The sequence below is a fragment of the Lontra canadensis genome, unplaced genomic scaffold (assembly GCF_010015895.1).
Source record: "Lontra canadensis isolate GAN:19392208 unplaced genomic scaffold, GSC_riverotter_1.0 scaffold90, whole genome shotgun sequence".
In the NCBI taxonomy this organism is placed as follows: Eukaryota; Metazoa; Chordata; class Mammalia; order Carnivora; family Mustelidae; genus Lontra; species Lontra canadensis.
The window spans coordinates 5,712,013-5,728,442 of record NW_022631084.1 but is presented as its reverse complement, the minus strand read 5'-3'; the positions used below and the strand labels follow the sequence as shown (position 1 = coordinate 5,728,442).

The following is a 16,430-nucleotide window of genomic DNA, read 5'->3' as shown; positions in this document are numbered from 1 at the left end:
CAAGTATAATTTTATTCTATTTAGAATTTTCAGAAAAACTAATAATATGTCTTATATGAAGGTTTTGAGAGATACTTGACAGCATTATTTAAAATAACTAGTTATAAAACTGATGATTACTTTTGATTGGGTAATAGATGGTAGAGCCATGATTTGTGATAATCCTGCTGGTTTTGACATCTTCAACTAATAAGCCTCTAAATTATTATGACCAACTATGAACTATATCCACATGGGAATTTAGGACTTCACAGGGCTCCAAAAAGATATTTTCTTACCTACCTGGAGCATGGTGTTCCAGTTGTCTTTGAGGAAATGCTGAATATAAATATCCATTAAGTGTTTCTTTACAAGATACTTGATTTATGTAAATAGACTTGATTTTTTAAAGCAGCTTTAGGTTCATAGCAAAACTGAGCAGGATATACAGATCATTCCCTTATACAATCTGCATTCACAGACTCATAGCTTCTGCTACCATCAGCATCCCAAACCAGAGTAGTACACTTTTTACAATCAACAAACATATATTGACACACTATTATCACCCAACATCCATGGTTCACATTAGGGTTCACTCTTGGTATTGTACATTCTGTGGGTTTGGACAACTTTATAATGACATGTATTCACCATTATAGTATCATAAAACATCATTATAGTGCCCTGATTTTTTATGTTACCTCCCTGCCTCCTAACTCCTGGCAACCACTGATCTTTTTACTTTATAGTTTAACCTTCTCCAGAATGTCATGTATGTATGTCAAGCTGGAATGATACGATGTGCAATCTTTTCATATTGGCTTTTTTCACCTAGTAATATGCACTTAAATGTGCCTCCATGTCTTTTCATGGCTTGTTAGCTCTTTTTTTTAGTACTGAATGATAATTCATTATCTGGATGTATCACAATTTATTTATACATTCACTTATTGAAGGACAACATGTTGATTCTGGGTTTTGGCAATTATGGATAAAGCTGCTATAAACATCCATGTATATTTGAAGATAACTTTTCATCCCACTTGGGTAAATACCAAGAATTGCAATTGTTAGATCACATAGTAATAATATGTTTAGTTTTGTAAAAAATCACCAAACTGTCTTCCAAGGTAGTTGTACCATTTGCATTCCCAAAGCAATGAATGAGACTTCCTGTTCTCTACATCCTTGCCAGCATTTGGTATTGTCAGTGTTTTGGATTTTTGTCATTCCAAAAATTGTGGGGTGGATTTCATTCTTGTTTTAACTTGCAATTCCCTAATAGCATATGATGTTGAGCACCTTTTCATATGCTTATTTGCCATCTATATATCTTCTTTGATGAAGGTCTATTAAGGTGTTTGGCCCATTTTTAAAAATTGAGCTCTCCATTTTCTTACTGTTGAGATTTTAGATTTTTTAATATTTTGGATAACAGTACTTCATGAGATATGTGTTTTGCAGATATTTTCCCTAAGTCTATGGCTTGTCTTCTCATTCTCTTGACAGCGTCTTTTACAGAACAGATTTTTTAATTTTAATGAGGCTCAGCTTATCAATTATTTCTTTCATGGATCCTGGTCTTGGTGTGTGTCTTAAAATGTCATCACCATACCCAAGATCATCTAGATTTTTAGGTTCTAAGGGTTTTATAGTTTTGCATTTCACATTTAGGTGTATCATTCTTTCGAGTTAATTTTTATGAAGGGTGGAAGGTCTGTGTCCAGATTATTTTGGAGGCATGTGGATGTCCAACTCTAGCACCACTTGTTGTAGAGAGTGTCTTTTTCCCATTATTTTGCCTTTACTGTTTGACAAAGATCAATTGACTATATTATGGGGGACTATCTATAGATTCTCTGTTATGTTCCATTGATGTATTTTTCTATACTTTTACCAATACCACATTGTCTTTGTTACTACAATTGTTTAGTAATTTTTGAAGTTGTGTAGTAGCAGTCCTGTGACATTGTTCTTCTCCTTCCATATTGTGTTGGCTTTTCTGGGTCTTTTGCCTCTCTATATAAACTTTAGAATCAGTTTATCAATATCTACAAAATAAGTTGCTGGGATTTTAATTGGGATTGAATGAATCTATAGATTAAGTTGGGAAGAAGTGACATTTTGGCAATATCGAGTCTTCCTATCTGTGAACATGGACTATCTCTCCATTTATTTAGTTCCTTGATTTCTTTCATCAGAGATTTTTAGTTTTCCTCATATAAATCTTTTACATATTTTGTTAAGTTCGTTCTTAAGTGTTTCATTTTTTGAGTTCTAATGGCATTGTGTTGTTAATTTCAAATTCTACTTATTCATGTTTTTGTATGGGAAAGTGATTGACTTTTGTATCTTGATCTCGTATCCTGTAATCTTGCAATCATAACTTATCAGTTCCAGGAGTTTTTTGGTTGATACTTTCAGATTTTGTACATAAACAATCATGCCATCTGTGAACAAAATTAGATTTATTTCTTCCTTCCTAATCTGTATACTTATTTCCTTTTCTTGTTTTATTGCATTAGCTAGGACTTGTACAGTGTTGGAAAGGTGTTGTAAGAGGGGACATCCTTGATTTGTTTTTGATGGTAGGGTTAAATCATCTAGTTTATCGTTAAGTATGATGTTAACTCTAGGGCTTTTTATAGATAGTCTTTATCAAGTTGAGGAAGTTCCTTTTTGTTTCTGGTTTGCATCTATTGATATAGATCTTGTGATTTTTCTTCTTTAGCCTCTTGATGTGACATATTCGATTAATTGATTTTCAAATGTTGAACCAAGACATCTGATTTTTATGGCTTAATGGGCCTTCCACTGAATAGACTAAATTAAATCATACCTATACTTTCTTCATCACATTTTTAAAGATCATTAAAAGGCAGTTTTGTCACCTCTTCAGCAACATTTGATCCTAATAATAGAATTTTGCAATCTTGCAAAAATATTGCAGAGGTTAGTTGTAGATATTTACATAGAGGAAATAGCATCTTTTTGTACCAAAAAGTCAATTAATTTCTATTGAGGTTTAGGAGGAAAATGCAGGATTATTATGGAAGTTTCCTTAAATTGAACAGTTTTTATAAAGTTATGCTTGTAAAAATATTTCTCTGATATACAAGTTACTGTATTTCTCATAGTACTTGTGTGATTTAAGAGGTGGTAGTTGTTGGAAATGGAGGTTCTAAATACTATGTATAATTGCTAAGCTATATAAACATTTGATTGCAACAAGTAAGTCTTTTGGGCAGCAAGGCAGAATTTACATCACTGGAGAGTAATTTAGTCACAGCCTTTACTATTTTATACCATCTATTTATAGAGATAAGATATTTATATTGGAAAGAGCATAGGATAATCAGATGAAGCTATATTCAATATGGATAATGATAAACATACTGTTATTTAAAATGAATGCAGTATGGTGTAAAAATTGTTAAAGAATTTTTATTCTTCTTAAAATTAAGACCAGTGTTTCACAACCCTGGCTGCACATTATAATCACCTGGAGAACTTTGTGGAGGGAGGTGGAAGAAGTAGTGCTTGAATCCCACTCCCAGTGTCTGATTTAATTGGTTTGGGGTCAGGCTCATACACTGACAATTTTAAAGAGTACTTTCAGATGATTCCATTGTGCACCCAGGTTGAAAACCAATGATCTAAAGCAACTCATTTATTTAAAGCAGACATAATGAGGTGGTGACTAATATAATCTTGCTCATTTTGTAGCTTTCCAGAGGCAGGTGTCCCAGCTGAAACATTTTCTGTGCCCCTAACTGGTACTGCTCTTTCATCTGCAGATTTCCCCTTGCCCTCACCTCATCACTAGGCATGTTAAGGAAAAGCATAAAATGTGGAAATAGGGTTCTCTCTGCATTATTTTTCATAAATTGCCAATATAAAACTGGAGTGGGAGAAGATGTAGGAAAGTGGGAATTGAACCACAGGCTGAAGTAAAAATGTGCATCAATTTTGACATTTCATTACAAAATAAAATCTTGCCCCCTTCCTTTAGTCTGGTCCATTAAGGTTTGGATATATCAGTAAATTATGATTATCATTTATAAACATTAACAGAGTAAATGTATTTTAACACGAGATCTCAGTAAAGAAATGCTGATAAAATAGTGCTTATTGACAAAGGTTTACACCACAAAAGTTTTGGTTTATTAACAGTTTAGTTAATTTATTTAATTTTTGTAAATAATTGTTTTCAACAGCAGGAACTTCAAATACAGAATTTGACATCATCGTGGATCCTGACATTTATTCTCCTGCCATTGAGAAAATAGGGGAAAGCAGCTTTTCTGAAAGAAATTTCAAGGAGAAAATGATAGATACAGAGAGTAATCAAAAGTCTGGTGATTCCTGCGTATCACTTGAGAGCAAGGCTTCTTTGCCAAGCATAGATTTAAAAAAATCTTCCATTAAGGAGCAGTTATCTCAGGACATCAAAGAATCCTTGGAATGTAGCAATCTGCATGAGAGGCCAAACTTTGAAGATTCTAAAGCTACCGAGTCACCACTGGTAAATCTCTATTATGTTTATTACATTAAAAATTGTATATGAAATGTCATAAGAAAATTTTATATTGACATCATATGTTCTTAAACATTACTACCTATTGAAGTTAAAATGTGCTACCTTATATTATCATGAGACAGTTGAAGAATGACTCACATGGGAAAGAATGTTAATGACCTATAGGACAAATTCTAATATAGTAAATGCCATTATAACAAACGGTTTTATGTGACAACACTTTAAGGCCCACCTCATGCACCATAGTAAGAAAGCTGTTACTTTTCTAAATGAAATTTATTATTAGGAATAATTTAGCATAATAAATCCTTTCTAGCTTTTTACCGTACAGTCACTGTTAAAATGAAATAAATGCAGATATGTAGATAAAACTAGTCTTTGTGGCTTAATGTAAGTACAAGATTTTAAAGGTGGTTCCTTCAGAAAAATGGCTAATAAATAAATAGGGGTATACTTTTCATTTCATCTTAGAGGAAAAAGTAAAGTAGTTCGTCATTGCATTAATGCCAAGTTTTGAAGCTATATTTGAATCTCTGTTCTATATATTAAAAATCTTAGGTAATCATGATTACCTAATACAATTTTTGGAAATTAGGGAAGTCAAATGTTTTAACAACCCTTCCAAGTCATATGAAATGAACGTCCATGATGCCTAAAGTGAAGGTGGGGCCCAAACCATAGGAGAATGACTATGGAGTTGTTGCCCCTTCTGCTTAGGGGATTGGATATGGGGGCCCACCTTGTGATGGGTCTTCTTCCTTTTTGAAATGCAAAATTGGAACTGAGACCTTTGCAAAAACTTTTCATCCGTAGAAGTCTTCTCAGTCACTGGAGGAATACCCTGGGAGACATACTCACAGATGCAACAAGATGAAGAGAAACTGATTTCTGCAGAGGAACTGGGACAGATCAATAAAATACCTTCCCTGAAAAATGGAAATCTTGGACTTTCACTTAACATAGGTTTACAGTTTAAATATATATTTCTTGCTCAGGAGCCCCAAGCCAACAATTTCACATTAATTTTAATCCATTTCTATTGTTACCTTAATGTGTCTGCCAGAAGAAATCCAATCCCTTCTAGAAGACATTCTCACAATTAAGCTGATAATAGATCTCAAAAACAAAGCTTCATTGCAGAGGAGCTTTTCTTCCTCCTCCCCCAGTGAAGAAAGCAATCAGACTGAATTTCTGCAAACAGAACTCTAATTTTCCAATTTCTACATGGCCTCATGAAGAGGGCTAAGTGACAACCTACACATGCATTGTCTTGTGTTACGGGAGAGGAATCCTAGAGCAAAAGGACCCCAATTCTTTTATAACTGGGTGCAAGCCTGCCTGACCTGTGCCCTAGGGGGAGACATTCTCTGCTGTAACCTAATAAAAGGCATTTGGCCAAAGCTCACAGATGTGTAATCTGTGGTAATTTGTATAATGGAAAGCAATCTAGCAGTTAAAATGAATGACATAGGACTATTTTTATTTATATGGATCCATCTCAAAAAATATGGCATTAAAATTTAAATGTAAAGGACACGTAGAGATAAGTCAGTATTTTTGGAAACATTTTAAGACAATTATAACTTTTTATGAATACATTCAGATGTAGTAATAGTCAAAAACATGCATTGGAATTAAGTATGTCTACTTCAATGCAATAATACAATTAGCTCTAAAGACTAATTTTTTGGCATGGATATCTGAAGCAAATATTTTTTTTTTTTAAGATTTTAAAATCTTTATATGTATTTGAGAGGGTGGAGGAGAGGCAGAGAATCTGAAGAAGACCACGCTGGGCGTGGAACCTGATACGGGGCTTGATCCCACTAATGTGAGATCATGACATGAATGAAACCAAGAGTCAGACATTCAACTGACTAAGCCACCCAGGCACCCATGAAATGAATATTTTAAATTACGGATATAAATTGTGTGAGCAAGTCATGTTATATATGATACATATCTACATACTTAAAGTATTTCATAATTAGAATTGAAGTGTTACAGAGCTACTAACCATATTTTGATTACTTATACTACTATTGTAAAAAAAAAGTGGTAAATGATTATGTCACAGAAAACAGTGCTTTATATATAGTGATAGAATCTACTTTGTTTTCATCTGTGATGACTAGACATGAATTGTTTTTATTCTCTTCCTGCTGTGGTAGAAGCTATTCCTTGAGCAGAGACTACTTAAAAATCTATGTTGCTGCAGTAGAAAATTAAAGGTTGAGCAGTAGGGGCAATTTTTAGCAGTAGTATTACTTGACTTGCACTGGAGTGCACGATCATTCATTTTGCACTTCAGTTTTCAGAAACTGAGTCCTTCGTGAAGGTGGAAACTATGGAATTCAGTACCAAGTTGTAGAGCAGCAGCAGTGGAATAGGTCCGGGTGCCCGGAAGAACATGGACTAGTTAGGGGCTCTTGGTTCTGGTTTTGACACCATCAGTAGTTAACTTTGTGAGTCTGGGAAACAAACCAACCCACTTTCTTTGTTCTTATCTCTCCACTGATGCTTTACAAAAACGTTCCAGATTTGCAGTTGTCTAATACAGATAAGAGCTGCACTAGAGCTGAAGTGTTGCTATGAATTGAAAATCAGTGTCTGGGACAACCAGGGAAGATGCCATGAGTAGAGCCAACTTAGATTTGTCTTTGAAGGAGGTGCTTTATTGGTCACTAGCTTTGTTTTGTAATGTTTTATCATTTATATGACTTATAAATTTGAATCGAGTTATCATAATTTTTTGTGTTGTTTACTACCTGGAAACAGACTGCATTTGGGCCTTAATTAGATCCATTAGGGAACTGTTAAATACTGAAAGCACTCTGATTATGCTTTAAGCCCATCTAGAGCTCTCACGTCTGAATCTCTAATCTGTTACTTATTAGAATCATGTATGTTTTAATCCCATTAATATTCTTCCGTAGGATGAAAGCATATCACAAAATGAATTCATAGGGCGAGAAAATAAGCCTGTGCTTCACATCAGCCAAACCTAGGTCTGCTAGTTTCTAATTGTATGACCTTCTCAAATTGTATGACCTTCGCTTGCTCTTGCCTCGGTTTACTACATCGATGTTTGTTTCATAATGAGTATTTTGTTAACTTGGATTTTGTCCATGACAAGTTTTATTCCCTTTGGTATTCTACTTTCATCTTTGAAATTAGTTTATATATAGACAAAGATACTAATTCAAAAGCACAGCATATGAGGAAGAATCTGTTTTCCAGAGTAACTCAGGCACAAAGACACGAAGGGAAGAAAATAAAAGGAGGGAGAAAGGAGACCTTTTCTTTTGTGATCTTCTGTCCTTCTTGGATTGATGACAACTTTCAGATAATTACGATAATTGCGGTTTATATATTTTTCAGGACTTACTATATATAAATGTTGTGTTGCTTTCTATGTCTTCAGTACAAGAACCTAAATCTAATGAGGGGAGAATTTGTGCCAAGAACATAGTAGGTGCTCAATGAATGAATGTGCTGCTTTGTGTTGATGAGATAAAATAAACTTAATTTTGTTGAATATTTTGTTTCCTAGTTGTTACAAGAAATAGCCCTCAGAAGTAAGCCTATAACTGAACAATATCAAGGACTTGAAAGATTCTTTGTTTTTGATAAAAATGAAAGACTCAACTTACTTCCTTCTCATAGCTTAGAATGCAGCTATTCCAGTACTAGGATTACAACTGCAGGTAAATTCAGACATGAAATCAGATGGCCTGTGGATCAACCTAACAATTTACTGACATTTTTTTTTTTAAACAGCTCATCCTCATTTTAGAAAATACTGGGCAATTCTGTACAATGAATAAAGTCATTTTCTTCTTCTCCAGCTGAAATTATTAACCCTCTGTGAGTTGCCACATATTTATATTTGAGGCTACTCTCAGAATGTGAGAGAAAATAAGTATAATGAGACTGAGGAGAGATTATTTTTAGAATTTAGAAACGTAGCCTTCACTAAATTGTGAAATAGAAATTCTTTGAATCAGTTAATTAGCTGCTAAGTATTGTATGGTGATTCTTAAATACCATCCTAAAAGCAAAGATCAAAATCTCAGGATTTGTAGGAATTTTTGAAACATAGCTGGAATTTCCTTCTGCAAGTTCTGGTATCACCTATATTCTTAGGTTTCCCATGTATTCAGATATGTTTATTCATGTACTATTATGCTTTATGTTATATTGTTATATACTTAAAGTATTTGTTTTTATTATGTATTAAGTATATTGTTATATACTTAAGTATTTGTTTTTATTATATATTAAGTATATTGTTATATACTTAAGTGTTTTTATTCAAATGTGTGTTTGATATCTTTGCAATTTACAGTTTATTTCTTTTTATTATGCTATGCAAATCTCATGTTTTTATTATATATTTATGAGATTTCTGTCTTTTATAATATATCCCTCACTGTTATCAATGTTCCTTATTTAGCCAAAGATTATCCAGTAAGATGATAAATAAAATAAAGTCATAATATGGATTTCTCTGCTTTTTAAGATTTAAATTAGCTTACAATTTTTCCATTTCAGGAGACAGAGAGTGGATCCCAGACCGTACCATAAGTACCTATGCTGCTAATGCAGTTGCCTTGGGTGTTCTGCAGAGTGCCCAGAACCCATCAACGAGTAGAACACAACGAAAAATAGGTGAGATCAGCTGGAAGGCCACAGTGCCATACTGATGACTCACTGTGTTTTTTAATTTCTCTGAGCAGTTTACTAGGTACCTGAAAATTAGTTTTTGCAGTTTCATAATGTGAACTTATTCATTTTACTGGCTGCCTTACATTTTTCTTCCAAAACCAAAAAAGCAAGACTTGTCATATTCTTCTCAACAACATGAGTTCAGTCTTAGTTATTTTTGCTACAATGTATTAGTAAATAGTATTTTTAAAATGTAGCTCAGGGTATGGTGTGTATTTTAAACAATACTTATAAAATACATACTCAGTTTTATTATACTCTTGGACACAGTGTATTTGTTCTAGATTTTGCATATCATACACTTGGTTCACATTATGAGCAGACATAGTCATTTGTGAAAGGAATGGTTTAGGTTAAGATTGCTTTCTGTAGCCATGGTTGAGACACCTCTGTTCTACATCTTGTGCTGAATACGTTAACCCTGGAATCTTGATTTAAGTTCATTGACTCCATTCACTAACCAAAATAGTTTTAAGATTGTCTATACGATAACTCTTTTGAATGTTGAATCTCACTGTAATATTTTCCTAGAGAATGTATGCAGAGAATTTTGACATCATTAAAATCAGTAGTTTTATTATGTCATTATTATTATTATCCAAGAACACCTGTTGCAGTAAATTTGCTTTATGCTGAATTTCATGTGAAGTTGCTGTTGATGACTGATGAATTAAGGCAATTCAACAGACATGTGTTGAGTATGTTAGCCTGATGCTGGGCCCTGAGGAAAAAGGGATGCGTAAGTTATGTTCCCTGATCTCCAAGAGCTCACAGATTTAGGAAGAATGCTTGACAAGGGGGTTATTTGCCTTCATCTGAGTGCCATCTTCAAGCCAGAGATTTAATTACAGATGATTTGTCCAAATAGGCAAAATTTATATGTCTCTCTTGCCCTAAATCCTATGATTCAAACTGTCACTAGCTTAGATCCCTTTCATATGCATTTATGTTGATAAATCTGTCAGATTTAAAATATTTTTTTTTCTTTTTTTTCGTGGAAAAACCATCCATTTATTATAAATGTTTTTTGGCTCTATAATTAGGTACCTGTTCTCACATCAAAGTCTCAAGCAGCTTCACAACTTCTGGTAGCTTCATTTGGAGGTAGCCAAAGGAACTGTTTTAAGTTACCACATATTGCTGAAAACAAATTCATATGCATGCTATGAGAAATTTGTTAGGACAAATCTTTATAGATAAGAAGCCAAATGCCTTTAAGTCTTGATTTGGAGTGATCAGTTGAAATCAGTAATTTACTATAAGAAACATTTGTGGAAGCACTTACTGTAAGCCAGGCACTGCAGACACTGGTGAGACAAAATCAGCCCTCATCCCTGAGCTTAGTCTAAGGCAGAAGTTCTAGAATGTTAGTGTGAGCATAACCACCTGGGAAACCTGTTGTAGTGTGGATTTCACCACCTCATTCTTAATATTCTGATTTATTAAAGTTGAGATAGGATCTAGAAATTTGCACTTATTTTATCAATAATTCCATGTTATGCTGATATAGACAGTCCAAAAATCATACTTAGGGAAAACTGCTATATAGATACATAAACACATAAATGACCCCATATAAAATACAAATTTTGTAAGAGGACTTTGAGTAACATACTTTTGGAGACTGACAGGTAATTGATAATCATAGTACATGTGATCAGTTAATAGTAAAGGTAGGTACATGTGCAGTCTTTTTAGGAATGGAGATGGTAAAATGATTGCTTTGCTGTTAAAAGGTGTAGACCACCAAGGTGTTAGAGACCAGGTGACATTTCAGCTGAGTCTTAAGGAATTAATAAATGTACTAATTAGGGGCAGAAGGAAAGGACTTTCTGAACAGAAGCAGTATCCTGAAATAAAAATTAAATTTTTCTGGCTAAGCCACAAGTTATCAAAATCTTATGTTCTGAACTGATGCTAGTATATAAAGGAATTCTTCTGTAAGATTTTTAAGTCTGTGAATGTAGAAACACAATAGCTATGAAATACAGCAGCAAGCCCATTGATCTCCCCAACTCCTGCCAAAACCTCCTGCTTACCCACCCCATTTTGCTGTCTCTGTCTACAAAACCATATAAACATTGGTAAGATGGTCAGGAGCCTTCTTGTCTCTCTCTTACCCTCTACAGCTGAGTCATCCCTAGACTCTGTTGATTTCAGCTCTAATACTGATCCCAAATCTGACTACTTCTACCTTTATTCCAAGATGAGCCCAAGCCAGTTGTCCATTATCTCTCAATTTCACTTTTTGCCTCTCTTGAAAACAAGTTTCAGTAAGTAATTTCTATCAAACTATACTGTTTATAGTCAGTGAGTGAATTGTTTATAGCCATAAAATTGTTTATAGTTTATAGGGAGCTAATAACATTTTCTGTAAACTTAAAACATAAATTGTATCTTGTCATTCTCCTGCTTAAAGGCATTTTATAGCTTCTTATAGAAGACAGAAAAAAAAAAAACCAAAAACCCACGACATCTCTTACCAGACATCACACAGCAGTACTGAGTTGGCCTTGCCCAACTCTGCTAACAGTGTCCTCTCTCACAGTGCAGCTACACTGGCTGGCTTCTTTTTGGTTTCATACAGGCCACTCTCTGTCTTGCTCCTTAGCTTTAGAATTAGTCTTCCATCTAACCTGGAATGGTCTATAACCTCTTTCTCACTCTACACCATTTTTCAAAAGATAATTTCTTTTCCATTTTTCTATCTCAGCCCAGATGCTGCCTCCTTAGAGAAGCCTTCTGAAACCACCTTAACTAATGCCAGCCTCTTGAGACCCCCATCACACTTACCTTCTTTTGTCCTTCTCCAAAAACTAGTAATAGTTTCTAATAATAGATGTAATTATTGTACTTGTTTACTTGTTTACTAGTAATAGATGAAATTATTTTAGTTATTTATTTTCTGCTCATCCTATGTTTGGTTGGAAAGAAAGCAAGGACCTAGCCTGTCCTTTTCTTTGTTGCGTCCTCAGTGATGGAACACAACCTGGCATATTGTCAGCACTTAGCAAACATGTCTGAGGAGGGAAGCAGGAGAGCAAGACTGTGTGTTAGTTTGGAGTACAACTTGAGGGTACAGGCAATGTCTCATTCACTTTTGAGTACCCTGAACCTGACACAGTGCCTGGCAATTTCAGGATTTGACAAATGATTTTATAATTTAATTGAATTGGGTATTAATTCATAGGCTCTCAGAGTTGGAGAGGATTTGAGATATTCTGTCCCAACTCCCAAGTTACTCCTAACTTTTGTAGGTTGAAATATATTTGCATGCCTTAGGTCACAAAATGATTTCTAATTCAGTGAGAATGGACAAGTGCTTCCCACTTTAGCCTTCTTTCTACTAACCCATACTGCTAAATAAACGTCCATCTAATATAGTACATCTGTATTTCTAAGAGTCAAGAACTCTTAGAAAATACATTTTTATCTTTTAAAGTATAAATGCTTAGTAATTTACACAGAAGAACAAGAATGTCAAAAGGCAATGATCTTTTACAACCTTTATTCAGAAATAAAATAGTGGCTTCTTTGATCAGATGTTATTTGTTATTGAGACACTGCACAAAAAGCATGTTGCTCTATTTATATTTCATCCGGTTCTAATGTTTTTATTTAGACTGGCAATAACAGTTATTGTACTAAATACTAGTCACTGAGTGATTCAGACTTTCATATTCTTGTCAGCATTCTTATGCCCATTAATAAAGTCCAAAATGCTCTTCTCTTTTATCTTACCAATAGCAAGCATAGTCTCATTAGTAGTCATGGAGCATATTTTCTTTAGCTAATACCAAGAACAGTTTTTTAAGTTATTTTCAGAGTATAACTGTGGTCACTGGTAATCTATAATTTTGTAAGATTACATTGCCAGCAATGGCACAATTTACTCTAAAAATAACTTCTTATGTTCCTAATCTACAGGCTGAACTTAAAAAAAATATGGAGTGCTCCCTTCCATCATGGCACTTTTCATTAGTGTCAGTCTTAACAGTGTTTCAAATTTTAGCCCCAGTGGTAACCTCAATAAGCTTCTACATTAATAAGCCTGTACAGAGAATAATATACTCCTCTAAATAAACAAATAAATAAAATCAAGGACCAGATTGTAGCTTCTGCTGTCTCTTTCTATGTTTTGGGGACTTTAAATTACTCTTTAAACATATTTTCCACAAAAAGATGGTCTGTTTGCTGCATGCTAAGCTTTAGTCTATCCCACCCTCAGTGTACTTGTTTTCTCAACTGGGATCAATTAACTTCTAATACTGTGGCAACCAGATGTTGTCGCAACAGTTCGGCAAGTGTTTGCTTTCTTCGGAATCTTCTGAAGGACATCCATATTATGCTAAATTTTTCTTGACTCATATTTACCTGTGTTGGCAGAAGTCCGGTTCTTCCTCGTAACATCTTCCACTTGTTTTATTTTAGTCAGAGTTCTGCATTCCTCTGAATTTTACTTGACTGGGACAGAGCACAATACAAATAGAAGGATATCATTTTCTCCATAGATGCAGAACTTTCAATTCATATAGTTGAATTATTGTTATACTCACATTTCCACATTAGCTGTTCTTGCTGTGGCTTTGCTATGTAAGAAAGGAAGGTTGCTTTTTTGTGTGTCATGTATTCTTATGTATTTGTTTATTTTATATATGATGTACTCTTTGTATTACAAGTAAAAGGGGAAATTATTTCCAAATTCTAGCCTTTAAAGTAATCTGTAAGGATATTTACATTTGTATGTCCTCAAACATAGATACATTTTTGTCAATAATTTTTCTTCATAATTACCTCTGTGCACATAGACAAAAAGGTCAGAATCTTATTTTAATTTATTCATAATTTCATTCCAACAAAAAATGTTTTCAAAATTGATTTCTGAAATGTTCATTAAAATTGGTGCCCTTTGGGACTTACCTTAGTAAGTTTTAATTGCTTAAATAATTATGTATTACATTAGGATGCTTCTTGGAGTACTAGCTACATTCAAAGTAGATTTTTAAGTTAAAAAAAAGACAAACTCAGTCGTTTTTAAATGTTTAATTCATGACAACTACCTGTAGTTGTTCTTCTGAATCGTACATTTTCCTTCGAATTGAGTGGGCATAATGTTATAATGGCGTATGTTCATTCAAATAATGATTTTCATGATATTGACAGTAGTGCTCCTTTAAATAATTCAACATTTTACACAAAGCCAATTCTCATTAAGGGGATACAAGGTTATCTTATAAAGTATTTATATTTAATATAAAAATATTAATCTAAATAAGAACAGTGATTTAGTACATATAAACATATACCTACACTCTGAATTTCTAAATTTGTACTTTGAATATTCCCTTGACCTTCATTAAAGAATTTTGTGAGCAGTATCAAAAGATAGATATACGTATCTATCAATAGATAGATGGATATATGTATATAGAGAAAGAGAGAGAGATAGTTATTTTATGTTAGTGTAAGATTTGAAGGGATCTCTTTTCTGCTATGAAAGAAACACAAATGTTAAAGAAACCAACTAAACAAAGTCAAAACGAAGTTGTGACCGCCATAGTGGAACAAAGTAATAACCCGAGTTAGATCTGTGTTTCTGGAACTTTTCCACTAAAGTGCCCTCTACAGCAGCAGAAAGTGAACTCATATTTAGGAAAATTTGAAATAGAATCTCAATTTCTTTAAAGCCTGTGTTTTTCTAGAAAATTTCGCATACTATTATTTTGTCTCCATATCTGTCTTAATAGAATAATATTACACACCATCAAATAAAATTCACAGGGAAGTGGTCCCATGTCTATTCTATGGGTTTTTTTCTCTTACAAGGCACAGTGTGGTATCATCCTAGAATTTAAGAAACATGACATAGTTTGGGATGTTTAGGGAACAGACTATAAGATTGGATATTGGAAAAAAAGAAGATTAGATACTGAATTGTTCTGGAATTAACTTGGTTTACAGATTTCTTGCTTTAGTTAAAATTAGCTTGTCTTTTTCTGAATGTAGAAAAGAAAGGGAAAAATAACTCAGAAGTGTTCTTTATGACATAGGGAAAGTAATTTGGGATTAAAACATTGTGGTAAACCAGAATGCATGATAATTTAAAGTACACTTTCTCTTAAATTCTGTTGTATGACCTTAACTGTTCTAGATTTAGGGGGCTGGTATTTTATACCTTTAAGCATTCATTCAGAATTTTTTAAAAAGTTGTTATAAAAATTTTTAATTTTTCATTTTAGTCCAGATATCCCAGAGACCTTCAACAGGAAATTTATCCCTTTCCAACTCTGTTAAAAAAAGCTCCAGCTGCCTTGTCTCCTCCCATCCTCGGTCAAGAAGTGCAGTTGCTCGACCATTATCTAGAGCTGCTTCTGAAATTTCAGAAATTGAATATATTGATACTACTCACCACACCGAGCCATTCTTAGATGGCACTGCTGATCAGCAAACCTTAGACAGTTTGGAAAAAGAATTAAATGTCCTGAGAAATCTTGCAGGTAATGTTATTTTTTTCCCCTATAGACAATGTTAACTCTGTCTTCTGCTTGAATCCTCCTATCACACTCCAAGGAAACAAGGTTTTCCCTCTCCCTTATTCAACCACCAACCTTTGTATTTGTTTCCTTGGGTGTCCCATGACATCACCCTGAGAATGTTATAATACATATGGATGCCCACACTAGAGATGTCTCCTTCGCTTATGTAATACACAGTCAAAATATAGCATAAGGAACTTCATGTGGACAACAAAGTAATTTTTTTTCTCCTTTCCACAAACCCCACTGAGTAGTTAATCTCTGTAGCTTCCTGAAAGCTACCGCCCAACACCCTTGTTGGAGGTTTGAGCTGTTAGATCTTTTAAAGAAGTATTTTTCAAATTTCAATGTGTATACAAATGCCCTGGGGATCTTGTTACAATGCAGATTCTGGGGTTGGGCCGGGACTCTGCACATCTGACAAGTACCCAATTGATGTCGATGCTAGTTGGCGGACCAGTTTAAGGGAAACTATACTTGTGCATTCTCCTTCCTAAACCTCGGTGTCTGCAGTCTAGCAAATCATAATCCCCTTGAAAGAAATACAAAAAATACTAAAAAGGAAGTCAAAATCCCCACAAAATCTTATTCTCCCAAAAACAGCCATATTATTTGATGAGCATCATTCTAAACATCTGTTTAAA

At 34.0% G+C, this 16,430-nt stretch overlaps 1 protein-coding gene across 4 annotated transcripts in view; it reads left to right on the top strand.

The window, feature by feature from the left end:
* The window catches only part of ZBBX (zinc finger B-box domain containing), a 112,205-nt gene that overhangs the window by 82,772 nt on the left and 13,003 nt on the right, over positions 1–16,430 (top strand). For all 4 annotated transcript variants that reach the window (XM_032836087.1, XM_032836086.1, XM_032836088.1 and 1 more), the window contains 4 exons: positions 4,200–4,507; positions 8,076–8,229; positions 9,077–9,193; positions 15,490–15,747. In XM_032836087.1, the coding sequence (XP_032691978.1) occupies positions 4,200–4,507; positions 8,076–8,229; positions 9,077–9,193; positions 15,490–15,747 (837 nt within the window). The remainder of the gene's footprint in view (positions 1–4,199; positions 4,508–8,075; positions 8,230–9,076; positions 9,194–15,489; positions 15,748–16,430) is intronic.